The sequence below is a fragment of the Pseudorasbora parva genome, chromosome 24 (genome assembly GCF_024679245.1).
Source record: "Pseudorasbora parva isolate DD20220531a chromosome 24, ASM2467924v1, whole genome shotgun sequence".
In the NCBI taxonomy this organism is placed as follows: Eukaryota; Metazoa; Chordata; class Actinopteri; order Cypriniformes; family Gobionidae; genus Pseudorasbora; species Pseudorasbora parva.
In genome coordinates this window covers 15,589,522-15,607,439 of record NC_090195.1, presented here as the reverse complement: position 1 = coordinate 15,607,439, position 17,918 = coordinate 15,589,522, and the positions used below count along the sequence as shown (strand labels likewise).

The window sequence follows — 17,918 nt, the reverse complement described above, 5'->3', positions numbered from 1 at the left end:
GGGTGATTCATAAACGCATAAAGGTCCTATGCAGAGGCCTGTGATCTCACCTAGAAGGCCAGTGTTTCTTCTGACTGCTGTCTCCCATGGGGAAGTGTGTCAGCTGTTGCACAGGACAGGGGGTTGTGTTTCACATGTACAAGTATGGATTCCACATCTTTGTGAAGGATCTATAAATAGCCCCCCAGTTGGAGTTTGGTTGAAGCATTGGGACAGCTGATGAAGCCTGAGTTCCTGACAGCAAAGCGGAACTGATTCAACCCTGCCTCCTCCTTCTCAATCACTAAAAGAAGTGCGGAACGGAGAGCACTGGACTAGCTACTAAGTTCATTGTGACCATCAGGGATAGTACGCGATCAATATGGCTATACCTATAGATCCCATGGAGGAGCCGCGCATGTACCAGCAAACCCTGCTGCAAGATGGTCTATACGATCTTCTGGAGAGCGATATGATGGTTGACTGTGTGCTGAAGATAAAAGACAAAGAGTTTCCATGCCACCGGTTGGTCCTGGCTGCTTGCAGCACGTACTTCAGAGCTTTCTTCAAGTCAGGTGTGGAGGAGAGCAAACAGAAGGAGATCGTACTGGAGGATGTGGAGCCGGGCGTCATGGGGATGATCTTGAAGTACCTCTACACCTCGAACATCAATGTGACAGAGCAAAACGTGCAGGACATCTTCGCTTTGGCCAACATGCTTCAGATCCCCTCGATTTTCACTGTATGCGTCTCGTTCCTGCAAAAGCGACTCAGTTTGAGCAACTGTTTGGCGATTTTTCGACTAGGACTGATGCTGGATTGTCCTCGTCTGGCCATATCTGCGAGGAACTTTGCTTGCGAGCGCTTCCAGTTCATTGCTCGGGATGAAGAATTCCAGCAACTGACTCCAAGCGAATTGGCGGCTATTATTGCATCTGACACTTTGAACGTAGAAACGGAGCAAGATGTTTTTGAGGCTTTGATCAAGTGGGTGGGACATGATCAAGAAAAGAGGCTGGAGGATCTACCGGGTCTGCTGGATTGCATCAGGTTACGACTGGTTCCTCAAGACTACTTCACCAAAAATGTGGAGAAACATGAATGGTTGAGCTCAAACCCAGAGATCGTCAAGAAACTGCAAATGGTCAAAGATGCCCATGCTGGGAAGCTTCCAGAAGTCAAGAAGGCCAAAAGCAAAAAGAGTGCGGGTGAGAAAGGACAGAAGGAGGGAGATGAAGGTGAAGAGGAAGAGGAAGAGCAAGAAGAGCTACTCCCTGGCATCTTAAATGACAATCTGCGATTCGGGATGTTCCTGAGAGACTTGATCTTCTTGATCAATGACACTGCATCGGTGGCTTATGACCCGACGGGAAATGATTGTTATGTGGCGGCACTCTCTTCCCAAATCCCTAAAAACCACTGCAGTCTGGCCACAAAGGAAAACCAGATATTTGTGGCAGGTGGACTTTTTTTTGATGAGCAAAGCAAAGACGAACAGATCTATTCATACTTTTTGCAGGTAAAGGACTACTTTCCTTCATTTACTGCTTTGGTACAGTCTAGTTTTCATTCATTCAACACATTGTGAAGTTTATGTCTACAAAAATCATGGACAACATTAGTAAACAGATCCGCATGTTTTTGCACCAACCCATATTTACCAATATATTTGGAAATAAGTAAAGGTTAGTTTGTTGTCCTGTGTTGATAACAGATTTTCTATGATGCTCAGGGCAGGATATTTAGATGGGATCATTGCTTAAAAAAACAAAGAAAACAGAAGAACTATTGCATGACTTGATAGGGTTTAAAATGATATTGGGGAAGGGACTGGACATAAATGACCTGGATAAGACTCTGTAGTGCAGGAGTCGTCACAATTTTTAATACATTTTCTTTGAAGAGAAAGATATTTAAAATGTTAAAAGCTTGGGATTTGTTCTTATCAGACCACAAGAGGCGTGATCAACAGGCAACGATCTATTGCTTCTCTACCCGTCATGATAAACCCGCCAATAGCGTGCCAGGTGGATAAGCCAGTCTGTGATTTGTTCCTGCAAAAGTGTAACAGAAGCAGTAGAAATGAATGTAGACACAGTTTAGTCTGATTTATAAGCCGTCTTTTCTCATGGAGACCAAACAATGTCAAGGATTTCAGATGTTGTCATCTTTGTAGGGATATTTTGTCCTAATGAAGGGTTTACCAGGACACGGACATACACACACGTTTCTAAAATATTAGTAATTGGCTCCCAAAGAAACATAAGAAACTAGGACAATACTTTTTATGTTTTATTTGTAATTTTAAGTAGGATGAATGTTTATTTTGTCAATGTTTAGAAGTGTTTATTCAGAATGACTTCACAGCTAACAGACATGCACTAAAAGACACAAAACTCATGCTTTCATGGAGTATTTAAGTTAGCAGCAAATGCTAATACTGTAGTTAAATTATACATCATTTATTTGTATATATTTATATATATTATACAGTTTGACCCTGCAACATCTGACTGGATGGGCATGCCTCCCATGCCCTCCCCCCGCTTCCTGTTCGGGATGGGTGAGGCTGAAAACTTAATCTTTGCGATTGGAGGGAAAGAAATGAAAGAAGGAGAACAAATTCTGGAAACAGTCATGGTTTATGACAGACAGTAAGTACTGGTGCCACATTAATTATTTGAAGATCAGCTCTAAAAAATTTTTTTGTGTTCACTGAATCGTAAATCTTCCAAAAAGATACTTCAAGTAGCCCTGTTTTTTTTTAAGGTTCCTTAAATGGGCCGAGTCGGATCCGCTTCCCTACCCAGTATATGGCCATGGAGTAGTGTCTCATAATGAAATGATCTATGTCATCGGAGGAAAGGGAGAGGACAAGTAAGTTTATAAGATGTTTCTGGCTTCTTCCAGTCAAACTTTTGTAATATATATATATATATATATATATATATATATATATATATATATATATATATATATATATATATATATATATATATATATATATATATAACATTAACATTGTCAAATATTATTACCATTTAAAATAATAGTTTTCTATTTAAATTTATTTTAAAATATAATTTATTCCTGTGATGTCAAAGCTGAATTTTCAGCATCATTACTTCTTCAGTGTCACATGATTCTTCATAAACTATTAAGGAAACTTTTTATTATCAATGTTAAAAACAGTCTTTATGCAAAATATTTTAGTGGAAACTGTAATAAACTACCATGGGGTCAGTAAGATTTTACAAGAAATAAATATTTTTATTCTGCGAGGACACGTTAAATTGATCAAAAAAGGGACATTTATGTTACAAAATATTTCTATTTCAAATAAATGTTGTTCTTTTGAACAGTTTTGCTTCATCAAAGAATATGTATTATGGTTTCCACAAAATATTAAGCAGCACAACAGTTTTCAACATTGACAGTAAGAAATATTTCTTGAGACTTAAAAAAATCTTAATTATTATTTTTTTTTACACAGTAGTGTAGCTAGTGTTACACATCTCACAGTTATACATATTTGTCTTATTTTGTAGGCAGTGTTTGAACAGAGTGTGTGCGTATGACACTAAAAAGCATCAGTGGATGGATCTGGCTCCATTAAATACTGCACGCTCACTTTTTGGGGTCACTGTCCGCAAAAACATGATCTACGTGGCAGCTGGTGTCACTGACACTGGCCTCACAGGCAGCGCTGAGGTCTATGACATCAAAACCAACAAGTAAGCGTGGCCGCATACATAAACTCATTGCATTATAATCTAAGTTTTAAGATACGCATTGACTCGTGGGACAAATTTGACATACAGTGGGTACCGAAAGTATTCAGACCCCCTTAAATTTTTCACTCTTTGTTATATTGCAGCCATTTGCTAAAATTATTTAAGTAAAAAAAATTTTTACCACGGATGTACACACAGTACCCCATATTGACAGAAAAGCACAGAATTCTTGATTTTTTTTGCAGATTTATTAAAAAAGCAAAACTAACATATCACATGGTCCTAAGTATTCAGACCCTTTGCTGTGCCACTCATATATTTAACTCAGGCGCTCTCCATTTCTTCTGTTCATCCTCGAGATGGTTCTACACCTTCATTTGAGTCCAGCTGTGTTTGATTATACTGATTGGACTTGATTAGGAAAGCCACACACCTGTCTATATAAGACCTTACAGCTCACAGTGCATGTCAGAGCAAATGAGAATCATGAGGTCAAATGAACCGTCTGAAGAGCTCAGAGACAGAAATGTGGCACGGCACAGATCTGGCCACGATTACAAAAAATTGTCTGCTGCACTTAAGGTTCCTAAGAGCACAGTGGCCTCTATAATCCTTAAAAGGAAGACGTTTGGGACGACCAGAACCCTTCCTAGAACTGGCCGTCCAGGCAAACTGAGCTATCAGGGAGAAGAGCCTTGGTGAGAGAGGTAAAGAAGAACTCAGAGATCACTGTGACTGAGCTCGAGAGATGCAGTTGTAAGACGGGAGAAAGTTGTAGAAAGTCAACCATCACTGCAGCCCTCCACCAGTCGGGGCTTTATAGCAGAGGGGCCGGTCGGAAACCTCTCCTTAGTGCAAGACATATGAAAAGCTGCATGGAGTTTGCTAAAAAAAAACTCCTGAAGGACTCCAAGATGGTGAGAAATAAGATTATCTGGTCTGAGACCACAATATCATTTTTTTGCCTTAATTCTAAGCGACGTGTGGAGAAAACCAGGCACTGATCATCACCTGTCCAATACAGTGCCAACAGAGGCAGCGTCATGCTGTGGGGGTGTTTTTCAGCTGCAGGGATAGGACGACTGGTTGCAATCGAGGGAAAGATGAATGCAGTAAAGTACAGGGATATCCTGAATGAAAACCTTCTCCAAAGTGCTCAAGACCTCATACTGTGCCGAAGATTCACCTTCAGAGAATGACCCTAAGCACACAGCTAAATTAAGTGGCTTTACAACAGCTCTGTGACTGTTCTTGAATGGCTCAGCCAGAGCCCTGACTTAAACCCAATTGAGCATCTCTGGAGAGACCTGAAAATGGTTGTCCACAACATTTACATCCAACCTGACAGAACTGGAGAGGATCTGCAAGGAGAAATGGCAGAGGATCCCTAAATCCAGGTGTGAAAAACTTGTTGCATCTTTCCCAAAAAGACGTATGGCTCTATTAGATCAAAAGGGTGCTTCTACTAAACACTGAGCAAAGGGTTTGAATACTCAGGATCATGTGATGTGTCAGTTTTTATTTTTTATTTTATAAATCTGCAAAAATGTCAACAATTCTGTGTTTTTGGGTTGCTGTGTGAGAAAAAAATAATTTAAATGATTTTAGCAAATGGCTGCAATATAACAGAGTAAAAAATGTAAGGGGGTCTGAATACTTTCCGTACCCACTGTATATAGCAATAGCTTGCATTAAACTGATATTTAACCACAACCATCTCTCTATGTGTCAGGTGGTCAGAGTTTGTGGAGTTTCCCCAGGACCGTAGTTCCCTTAGCCTGGTCACTGTATGTGGTGTCCTCTATGCTGTGGGTGGTTTTGCCATGTTCCCCAAAGAGGACAGCGATGATCTGATTCCACAGGAGATGAATGACATCTGGAGGTGAGGCGCTCATTAAATACACCAATCACTCTTTACGTAGAGGGATGCAGTGAGCTGATCTAACTAATTACAGTAGAAAAATCTGGGGTTGGTTGGAAATGAGGATGTATTTATTTGATATAAAAAATACAGTAAACATATTCAATATTTGTATAATTATTGTTGTGAGGGCAAAGCTGAATTTTCATCATCATTACTTCAGTGTCACATGATCATTCAGAAATCATTTAATATGATGATTTTGGAGCCCAAGAAACATTTCCTATTATTACTGATGAAAACAGCTGTGCTGATTAATATTTTTTGTGGAAACTGAAGCATTTTTGTCAGGATTCTTGGATGAAAAGAAAGCATTTATTTGTAACAGAAATTTTATGTAATATTGTCTTTACTGTCACTTTACTGTTCTGCATTGTATATGTATTCAGATCTAACCACTTCGCACCTGTGTGCAGTCTGCACTGATTGATTTATTTTTAAATGTGGGGGAGGGATGGGGGGGGGACATTGCCCCTTTATGACCCCTCATTAATTTTAATGAGAACTCCTGTGTATGTGTATGCATGTGAGTGTGTTCTGCATTGGGAATGTTCTAGAGTCTCATGCCTTTATTTGTGTGTGTTTGTTCTGGATTGTGCCAGATTTTATATATTATTTTGACAAATAATTTAAAAAAAACTGACATTCCATTCATTCCTACAGGGGTCAAAACTTCCTGCAAGAGAAGGCTTTGTTACTTTTTTTTTATTACAACCACATAAACTCAAATCCAGTCTGTGTGTGTGTGTGTGTGTGTGTGTATTCCAAGTTCAAGTATGACTTGAATCCTAAGGCCTTGGACCACTCTGATGAACACTCAATAAAAAAATAAATGATGCACCATTAAATATTCAATATCAACAAATTTAAAACATCATCATCCAGTAATTAAAATGGTACTGATATATTGTGCATCTCTAATCATCTCTAATAATATAGGCCCTGCAGGTATTTTTTTTATATAACATACAATGATTTGACCACATATCCATAATTACAATCCAAATATGTTCAAATAAAAAGGTTCTTGTTTGTTCACAGGTTTGATGAGAGCGAGAGGAAATGGAACGGCATACTGAGGGAGATTCAATATGCATCTGGAGCAACAGTTCTGGGAGTTCGTCTCAACAGTCTTCGACTCACAAAAATGCGAGACAATGCCAGTGCTGTCTAATGATTCAGTGAACCAAAAAGAAAAGAAGGTACGAACTTTCTGCTGGTTTAAAATCAGCTATTGGATAAATTGAAGACAAGTGAACCAGCAGGAAACATAAGAGGACAGAACATCTGTTCTCAGACTCATTCCATGAAAGTGATCATATGATATTCAACATTCAAACATATCTTATAAATCATATATCATTTGGAACAGAAATAACCCAGGCTCATTGGAAAAACGTACCTGTGGCGTCTGTTCTGCAAAATTATATTATGCTTCTTCTTGCACATTTCGCAACACTTCAAAGGTGAAATGTCCAATGAGTTGCGATAAAAAATAAAAGCATGTTCAGTTTTATCTGAAACAGAGCGTGAATCTGACCCCAAGTTTTATTATGTATGTTGTTGAACATATGACAGCAGTTCTGAAATCAAATGTCCAGTGAGTGGCGTTAAAAGATTAATGTGCTTTTAGCATTTAAAAATATACCACTTACAATAAACCTACACCAATAGTGTTAAAAGCAACAGTGAGAATGTTTTGCTAAAGCAATCATACCATTTCAACTTGATTCTACAAGTATGCGAGTTCTTTTATTAATGATATGTTTCATGGCACTCGTAACCAAACGCTCTGCAGGGCCTTATTTATAAAATATTGCGTATAAACCATCCTACATTTGATCTTTACGGTCATTTCTCAAATGTGCGAATGTAACCGGTCCTACTTGACCTGCTCCGAGTGGGACTTGAACCGGTGTCTCCGGCATGGGAGGCGAGTGCGCTAACGATGACGCTAAAGACTGAAGTCTGTCTATTGTCTGTCGCTATTGCGCCTCTTGAGGCAGGGGAGTGAGGTTTACATGCACAGCTTGTACTGACCTACATTACATTCACCCCCCTAAACCACACTCCCATCCGGGTCACGGCACCAAATGTAACCAATCCTATTCGACCCGCTCAGTCCTTTTCGCTGACTTGCACAGCTCTTACTGAGCTACGTTACATGTACATGTGATTCAAAAGGAACATACGCACAAAAACTTGCCTCCTTTCTAGATGTGGAATTTATAAATAGCGAATGATCTTGAAATTGTGCGCGGCTGAATGGTTTCAGATCTCTGCCTTGTAACATCGCCTAATTAATGTCAATATATATATAAGAGAATATATATACACAATATAAATGAACTAAGTAGAGCACCAGTCAGTGTATAAATCCTTTGCTTGAGAATGGCGAGCAGCAGGAATTACTTCGATCTTTTAGACCTGCAGTACTACAACTTTTAAAAGTTTTATAAATGTTGCAGTAGGATTGTAGCAGACTACAAGTTCAAATCTACTAAGCTACTGAGCAAGTTTACTACACCAAAAAAAGCCATAACAAGTCTTTATTAACAGATAATCTGCCCCTAATTGTAATTACTGGTGTTTTACTGCCACTAGTGTTCATTTCAGCTGGAAACTGCAGTGATTTGTATTTATGTTTTTCGAGTTTTGCAAAAATGTAGAGGCACGTTTTTCCAGTAAGCCTATTTTGCAACCAGCACAAATAAAGCTGTCCAAATGCTGTTTCTCAACACTTTTATTACGGTCAGAGTTTCTTGTTTCTTGTCTTGTGTCATTGGTAATTTTATTGTTTTTTTAAGATTATTGTTCATGTGACAATTCTGTATGAGAGAAATATTTGCCTTTCAAAGTAAAGCAAAAAACAAACACAAAAATGCTTGGTGTGATGTTTAATTTGGTTCACTATTGAAATGCTCATTTTATTTTGCAACAGACAATAAATACTACCCAATACAATAAATGACAAAATACAGCCTCATTTTATTAGCACCGCTAGTCTTTGTATTGTTTAGTATTCTGCTGACAGAATCAGCACAACATGTACACAAAGTTAAACCAAGACATACTAGTGTAATTAAAACGCAGGAACAGTCACACTCATGATTGTTTTAATACATTGAAAGTATGGGTAAGTTTAAGAATTACATGTTGAGTGGTAGTTTAGGAAAAAAAGTGAATATATTCCTTGAATTTGGTTTTATAATGTATTTCCAAGATAACTGCATGGTGAGTGGCTTCTTTAAAAATTAAACAGACAATAAGAAAAACTACTCAAATTCTGAAGTGCAAATCATCTCTTGCTATCGCTTATAATTTATTACAAAGGATAGCACACACCAGAACAAACTAAAATAACAGACAAATCCTTCTTAATATAAATCTTTCTTCCTTTCTTTCTTTCCAAAATCACTTAAATATACATATTTAAAAAATAAAAAAGGCCACAAGCATCCCAAGTCTTTCTTAATAAGCAGCAAACTAGGAATAATACATACTAGTAAAGTATTCAGAACATACAAAATAGTTCCACCTTTTATTCTCCCTCACAACCTGTAAGAGAAGAATGTCCTTTCAGATGCACAAAATCATTTCAAAATGTAGCTCTTCAATGGCCTTTCTTTGTAGTACAATATTTCCAAAGATAGAGATTTACTTCTGTGCAATTTCATGTCATGTAAAACAATAAGACTTTAGTGAGAAAGAAATTAAGGGGGAAAATATGAGAACAGAAATATATAACAGAACGCCTTCAGCAGTATGTTTCTTATAATCTTTTTTTTTTTTTTAACAAAACAGGTCATCCCAAAATCTTGTACCATAACTTTATATCCAAATAAAGTGCACACAAAAAAGATCAAGTGAATTCTGTGTTTATTCACCCTGTTATAAGGGTGTGCAAAACGCAAGTGCTTTGTGCATCATTCTGGGGAAGTTTTAAAGGTGCATTGTGTAGTAATATTTATGAGGATCTATTGACAGAAATTAAATATAATATACATCACTATGTTTTCAGTGGCGTATAAAGACCTTACATAATGTACCGTTATGTTTTTATTACCTTAGAATGAACAATTTCTATCTCCATACACCGCAGGTCCCCTTAGGTGAAGTCATTTTGCGCCGTCATGTTTCTAATGGACAAACTGCTACAGAGCGCTAGCTACTCTGTGCGGCTTTATTGTTGCAGTAATCTTGAACAGCATTCTTCAATTAATCATTCATTAGATGCACGGCGGTCTGTTATTGCAGGGACAACGACGCTACATTTTCACACCCCTAAACATGGCGGGAACAAAACAAACTGCGATTGGTTGCTTTACATGTCAGTCAAACGTACTATTGGGCGGTCTGTTACCAATAAAAGTCTGAAGGTCTGGCTACGTGAGACTACTCCATTACTGACGATGACATCTTTGTCCTGTGTCGGCCACTGTAGCTTCTCTATGCGCTTCAAAAGTGAGGGGTGGGCTGTTGCGATTCACAACCTCACTTATAGATGCCACTAAAACTTACACAGTGCACCTAAAATATTTAAATAATATCATTATGAAAATGAGATGAAATATGTTTAAATATATTAAAAGGGGCTTTAGAAATATAAACATGCTCAATGTATTGACATCCCAAGAATTGAGGACACTGTAATAAAGTGAGCTGGGTATAAGATATATGCAATATGAAATTGAAAAACATGTAAAGAACACAAACACCATATCCGTGGCAAAAGCATAAAAAGGCTTAAGAATCATCTGGCACCACATTTCGATTTCTTCTAAATAAAATAAAAAAGTAATTTTTATAAGACTCACCATTATCTTCCAAAATCATGCCACTGTAATTTCAATCTACACATTCATGATCATGGCAACTCTATTCCATTACACACTCATGGCGGGTTTGGAAATACGTGACTCTGCCTACATTTTTGCAACACCTGAACATATGGACCTCCATGTAGGTTTACCTGCACTTTTTGGGTGAAACGCCCACCGGAGGCGCTAAGTGGTAATATTTTTTCTCCATTCCCAGACTGATCTCATGAAATGCCTTATGTATGACACGCCAATTCGTATGCCATTTTGGCGCGCTATTAAGACGCATAATCGCTTTTTAGTGTGTTTATCAACGCCGTTACATTCTTTCCCCCTACACTGACCCTACCCCTAAACCTACCCATCACACACACACAGCCCCTAAACCTACCCATCACAAGAAACATTCTGCATTTTTACATTTTCCAAAAAAAACAACAATTTAGTATGTTTATAAATCCATTTACCTTGTGGACACATATTTAGACACATTTTGAATGCGTAACTCAATCCCTTCCCTAAAACTACCCATTTGTGTATTATAAAAAACAGGATATACAGTAACAGGCAGATATGACTGCATGCATAATTTATTCAGAAAGTACAAATATCCCAAGTGTTCCGAGGCCAAAAGATTGATTTGTGTGAAGAAAATCCCCAAAAGCGATTACAACGTCGAGTCCATCCGCCAAAGATGAATAATACATTTCAAATATTTCCACCAAAAGAAACGTCACGTCAGCTTTGGCAGCACTGGCTGTCGTGTGTCTCGTGACCAATTGCGTCATTACGTCAGCTTTGATTGTATAATGCCATTGGCTCTCGTTTGTCTCATAACCGATTGCGTCATTCTAAACTTGCCCTGTGTATCATTTGAATTAGAAATATGAATGAACGAGTGTGTGTGTGTTCTGTTCACAAAGGAGTGCGATCATCATTTCAATGACTAAAACATTAAAGCTACACTGTGTGATATTTTCCCCCATCTAGCGGTGTAAAGGTATATGACCATCAGTGAATATTAGTTTATGTTCCTCTCAATTCTGATTTCGTTTTAACTCCTACGGTGACCGATTTAGTCCAAGATTAACATGGCAACCCCCCTCTTCACATTCAACACTGCCATCGAGTGTTAAAACGTGAAAGGCGAAGCTTGAATTTACGGGTATGTCCCGCTTTGGCTAATGTACTTTCAAGATGGAGGGGCAACATGGCGACCAGCATTCGAACCCCTCACCCGTATGTATTTTCAATGGCATATTATAAACTTACGAGAATACTTTATAACTTGAAAGAAGTAAATATACATTAATGAGGACATATATTTTTGAAAGAACTAAGTGTTTTTAGCTAAGAATAAACTAAAAAAGTTACACAGTGTAGCTTTAACTCTGTTCTTCACATTAAGATATCGTATGACTTCAGAAGACTTGGAATGCAACATGAGTTACTACTTTTATACAGTTTTTTGGTCAGTTTTTGCAATAAATACATGTGACTGTACATTTATTTGCCTGTTACGTGTTTTATATTCTTGAGAGTTGGTAGGTTTAGGGTAGGAGTGGACTTAGTTGCTCCAAAATATAAAATTAGGCTATAAATATTCATTCTGTGAGATCAGGTTGGCGCGTGTATGTTTACGCAAAGTCATGATGTCATGTTGCACATCTGGAATGGAGAAAAAATATTACCACTTAGCACCTCCGGTGGACGTTTCACCCAAAAAGTGCAGGTAAACGTACCTGGAGGTACATATTTTGGGTGTTGCAAAAATGTAGGCAGAGTCACGTATTTCCAATGAGCCTGGGTTGTTTGTTACAGTGCCTCCACAATTATCTGGTAATGACCACCACACTGACTAGTTAGATACATAAATAAAACATATCGACCAATGCAGAATATTGCCAATTATGGGCTAATTGTTTAAGAATACTGTGTTATGTTATAAATACACCATGTTATGCTCTGTTTTTTAAAATTAATTCCAGAACTTCTACAATTACATTCCAAACTTAAAGGGATAGTTTAGACAAAAATGTAAATGCTGTTATCATTTACTCACCCTAATGTAGCAGCTTGAGCATTCTGCTATTAATAAATATCTTTGATTTTTAAGATTAAATCATAAAGATAACACAATATAACTGTGACTTTTCATCTCACGATTCTGACTTTTTTCTCGCAATTGCAAGTTTGTCACAATTCTGACTTTTCTTCTCAGAATTGCGAATTCACATCTCGCAATTCAGACTTTATAACTCGCAGTTGCAAGTTTATATCACAATTCTGAGAAAAAAGTCAGAATTGGTACTTTTTATCTTGCAATTCTGATTTTTTTCTCTCAATTGTGAGATACAACAACACTAACCTTTTTAATCTTTTTATTCCATGGCAGAAACAAGCTTGCATATTTAACTGACCATTCTGCCAGGACTTTCAGAACTTCTTAAAGAAACACGTACCATTTAAAACCACTTGCTATTACTTGCATTAAGCAGTTTTCTTAACCAAGATACCTGACCGATGTACTGTGAACAAGGTAAGGTAATATTTAAGGTGGTAAGAAGGAAAAATTCTAGAGCTTATTCCCCATATAAAAACGTATTTCCATCTTGCAAGTTCTTTCATGAGTGCTGACCTCCACATCTCACCACATTAATTTAACTCTATAAAGAATGTAAACAAAGAAAACTGATTAAACAGAAACTGACAGAATTTATTTACAGACTATGTATATTTATATATATATTGTAAATGTGTGTGTATATATATATTTAAATATTTATATTGGATAATACCTATTATAGCTACTACATTTAACTGCTCCTAGAGTTGTTAGTGCTTTCTTCAACTATATTTTGTCTATAAAAATCCTCTGACACTGGGTAAGGAATTGTGTTTTTTTAAAACAAATTTTTGATAAACTCTTTTCAGATTCTATGTGCCGTCTCAGGACCATCTTACAAGACTCCCAGAAGGCGGGTCTAATAGGTTACTATATAATGACATTTTTAGGGCACAAAACAATAACATGATTTCGATCATTTGACTACTGAAGCCTTCACTTTCTATGAGTTCAGGCCCGCTGTCATTTAAAACCATCATAAAATAGCGTAAAGAGAAAAAACTAAGTGAAAGCATTAATAATGACTGATAAATCACTGTAAAAAAAAAAGCTGATAAACCTGTTCTGTCTACCATAACGCATTTCAGACATTCAACATATCCTGGCACTCATCCAGGTTTGATATTGCCTCCATGCAAATAAAACACACTCCATTTCACACTCATTCCTTCATAAGTGGTTTAGGCGTTTCAGATGCCATTACACATATGGCAAACACTGACAGTAAAGTGCTCTGAAAATATTATAGAGAGAATCAAAATTGCGAAACATCCTTCTTTGGGATTTCTTAAAATAATAAGGGTTCTCTCAAGTGCCTCTGCTACATATAACCTTTGATACAAACCAATCGTCCAATCTGTGCCCTGCACAGACGCTTCACAAAACAAACCTCTGCAAATATCAGAGGACCTCATGTGGCAAAACTTCAAACTTTCAGAATACGAAGAAGACTGGACAATATAAATACATCTACGATTAAAAATAAGGTGCTGGAGTGATTATACATTTCATATTCAGCGATAACATATAAGCTAACAGGATTTGGTTACTGCGATACATCTGGATTTGGTTATGGCAGGGGGACATATTTATGCTACATGTTTATAATTCCAAAACTTTTCAATGCTCACGTCCCACAGCGCCCTCTGCTGTGAGTTCAATACGCGCTTGTATTTTGTATTGCAGCTAACGGTAATTTCAACTAGTTAGACCAAACGGACAAAGCATGAACGACTATAGCAAGAGTACGTGAAATTCAGAAATGCAGTGCTAACTGCTAATCCTGTAGCTCACAAAAATGCATTAAAAATTAACAAAAATAATGAGAACATTTGTTTTCTTTCTGTAATACGAGAAGCTTATTTGAACAGTATATAAAATATCTCTATGAGAATAAGATAAGTGAAAATCTGCACAGTTTAAAAGGAATATTCAGTGTCGCACACTGTTCAAACACCTGCCGGAAGTCTTAGACCTCGCTCAGCATGTTTTAAAACCCCTATGAGAGAGAGTCACATCAGATGTGAACCGAAAAGCTCACAGGGAACTACTACAAGCTTTGGGTTTCAGACAATAAACAATCAAAGGAACCTTGAAATTAAAACTAGTCGTTACCAGAGTTAACTCTTTCAGTGGAAAACAGGGTCGGGGGAGAAGGAAGACCTATGATTGAGTGAACAAAGGGAAGCGAGAGCGACTTGACCTGGTGGAGACTGGATGCCTCTCCAGGAGGGGTCAAGGGGTGGCTGGGTAACTGACTGGCTGGTGTATCCATATCAGTTGACATGGAGTCCAGGCCCAGAAGGTTGGTGGTATCAGATACCATGGGGTTGCTGACCTGGAAGCACTTCTCCTTGTGTGCTTTGAGCATGTTGGAGAAGCGGAAACGTTGTCCGCAGACATCACAGGGGTATGGCTTCTCGCCAGTGTGAGTGCGGCGGTGCCTTTTCATATTGGGCCGGCTTGTGAAGCTCTTTCCACAGACCTCACAGATATATGGTTTCTCTCCTGGAACAGACAAAAAGATGGAAGAACTTAGGGTGCTTTCACACTTGCAGAAAAATATTAACATTTAACATTTTGGACTCGGAGCGCAGCAAATGTTCCCTCTTAGATACATAATATTTTAATTATTACTATTATTTTTTTAATTATAAAAATTGTATTTTATATATATATATATATCTCCCACAAATCTCCATCAACTGCCAGATGCTATCCTATCAATATGGGCCAACATTTCTAAAGAATGCTTTCAGCACCTTGTTAAATCAGAATTAAGGCAGTTCTGAAGGCGAAAGAGGGTCAAACACAGTATTAGAATGGTGTTCCTAATAATCCTTTAGGTGAGTGTATATATATTACACACACACACACACACACACACACACACACACACACACACACACACACACACACACACACACACACACACACACACACACACACACACACACACACACACACACACGTGGGAAAGTCTGGAAAGTATTCAGACCCCATACATTTTTCACTCTTTGTTACGTTGCAGCCATTTGCTAAAATCATTTAAGTTCATTTTTTTCTCATTAGTGTACACACAGCACCCCATATTGACAGAAAAGCACAGAATTCTTGAATTTTTTTGCAGATTTATTAAAAAAGCAAAACTAACATATCACATGGTCCTAAGTATTCAGACCCTTTGCTGTGACACTCATATTATTTAACTCAGGTGCTCTCCATTTCTTCTGTTCATCCTCGAGATGGTTCTACACCTTCATTTGAGTCCAGCTGTGTTTGATTATACTGATTGGACTTGATTAGGAAAGCCACACACCTGTCTATATAAGACCTTACAGCTCACAGTGCATGTCAGAGCAAATGAGAATCATGAGGTCAAATGAACCGTCTGAAGAGCTCAGAGACAGAAATGTGGCACGGCACAGATCTGGCCACGATTACAAAAAAATGTCTGCTGCACTTAAGGTTCCTAAGAGCACAGTGGCCTCTATAATCCTTAAAAGGAAGACGTTTGGGATAACCAGAACCCTTCCTAGAACTGGCCGTCCAGGCAAACTGAGCTATCAGAGAAGAAGAGCCTTGGTGAGAGAGGTAAAGAAGAACTTAAAGATCACTGTGGCTGAGCTCCAGAGAGCTCCTGAGCCTCTCCTCAGTGCAAGACATGACAGTTTGTTAAAAAACACCTGAAGGACTCCAAGATGGTGAGAAATAAGATTCTCTGGTCTGATGAGACCAAGATATAACTTTTTGGCCTTCATTCTAAGTTGTATGTGTGAAGAAAAATATCACCTGTCCAATATAGTCCCAACAATGAAGCATGGTGGTGGCAGCACACAGATAAAATAGCAAAGGAGTGGCTTCACAACAACTTCCTGACTTTTCTTGAATGGCCCAGCCAGAGCCCTGGCTTAAACCCAATTGAGCATCTCTGGAGAGACCTGAAAATGGTTGTCCACAACATTTACATCCAACCTGACAGAACTGGAGAGGATCTGCAAGGAGAAATGGCAGAGGATCCCTAAATCCAGGTGTGAAAAACTTGTTGCATCTTTCTCAAAAAGACGTATGGCTCTATTAGATCAAAAGGGTGCTTCTACTAAATACTGAACAAAGGCTCTGAATACTCAGGATCATGTGATGTGTCAGTTTTTATTTTATAAATCTGCAAAAATGTCAACAATTCAGTTTTTTTCTGTAAATATGGGGTGTTGTGTGTACATTAATGAAAAAAAATAACTTAAATGATTTAAGCAAATGGCTGCAATATAACAAAGAGGGAAAAATATAAGGGGGTATATATATATATATATATATATATATATATATATATATATATATATATATATATATATATATATATATATATATATATATATATATATATATATATATATATATATATATATATATACACACACACACACACACACACACACACATAAATAAATAAATAAATAATATATTAAGATTCAAGTGGCTTTATTGGCATGGTAATTAAAATGATTGACTTTGATTTTGAAAAATTGATTTTGATTATGACAGGTGTTAAAGTGGTGGGTCCTACCAGTGTGAGTCTTCATATGTTCATCAAAGTACTGCTTCATGTTGAAGTCTTTCCCACACCACTGGCACATGAACTGCTTGTGTCCGATATGGATGCTCATATGTGACCTCAGCTGGTATTTGTACTGGAATCTTTCACTGCAGTTCTACAACACAAGTAGTGGAATCAGATATAGTAGATTATAATTCTGTTTCTCTGTTTATTATTTTTAAGAAATATATCACAAACACATTTCAACTAAAACATTTAAAAAGAACAAGCGTATTCGTTTTTTTAATCTATCTATCTATCTATCTATCTATCTATCTATCTATCTATCTATCTATCTATCTATCTATCTATCTATCTATCTATCTATCGATCAAACATGCATTAAATTGAGAGTAAAGACATTTATACTGTTATAAAAGGGTTCAATTTCAAATATATGCTGTACTTTTGAACTTTCTATTAAAGAAAGTACAGTTATTTTAAATTGAAAAAAATTCACACTATCACTCTTTTACTGTATTTTTTAATCAAATAAATGCAGCCTTGGTGAGCATAAGAGACTTCTTTCAAAAACATTTAAAAACACAGTGATAGGACACTTAAAGGGTTAGTTCACCCAAAAATGAACTAACTGAAATTTATTTAATTAATTACTTACCCTCATGTCGTTGGACACCTGCAAGACCTTCGTTCATCTTCGGAACACAAATGAAGATATTTTTGTTGAAAGCTGATGGCTGAGAAAGGCTTCAGAAAGGCCTCCATTGGCATTCAGTACATT

General features: G+C 37.3%; 2 protein-coding genes across 3 annotated transcripts in view; one reads left to right on the top strand and one right to left on the bottom strand.

The window, feature by feature from the left end:
• Positions 1 to 262: 262 nt before the first annotated feature.
• klhl40b (kelch-like family member 40b) lies at positions 263 to 9,423 on the top strand. The gene is made up of 6 exons (XM_067435425.1): positions 263 to 1,498; positions 2,473 to 2,633; positions 2,749 to 2,856; positions 3,528 to 3,713; positions 5,446 to 5,595; positions 6,676 to 9,423. Exons 1-6 carry the CDS (start codon positions 362 to 364, stop codon positions 6,806 to 6,808), a joined length of 1,875 nt encoding a protein of 624 aa, XP_067291526.1. The 5' UTR covers positions 263 to 361; the 3' UTR covers positions 6,809 to 9,423.
• A 2,728-nt stretch (positions 9,424 to 12,151) lies between these two features.
• Positions 12,152 to 17,918, bottom strand: part of zbtb47b (zinc finger and BTB domain containing 47b) — a 42,351-nt gene continuing 36,584 nt past the window's right edge. For both annotated transcript variants that reach the window (XM_067435423.1, XM_067435424.1), the window contains 2 exons: positions 17,147 to 17,291; positions 12,152 to 15,087 (listed from right to left, as the gene is read on the bottom strand). In XM_067435423.1, the coding sequence (XP_067291524.1) occupies positions 14,684 to 15,087; positions 17,147 to 17,291 (549 nt within the window). In that variant the 3' untranslated portion in view covers positions 12,152 to 14,683. The remainder of the gene's footprint in view (positions 15,088 to 17,146; positions 17,292 to 17,918) is intronic.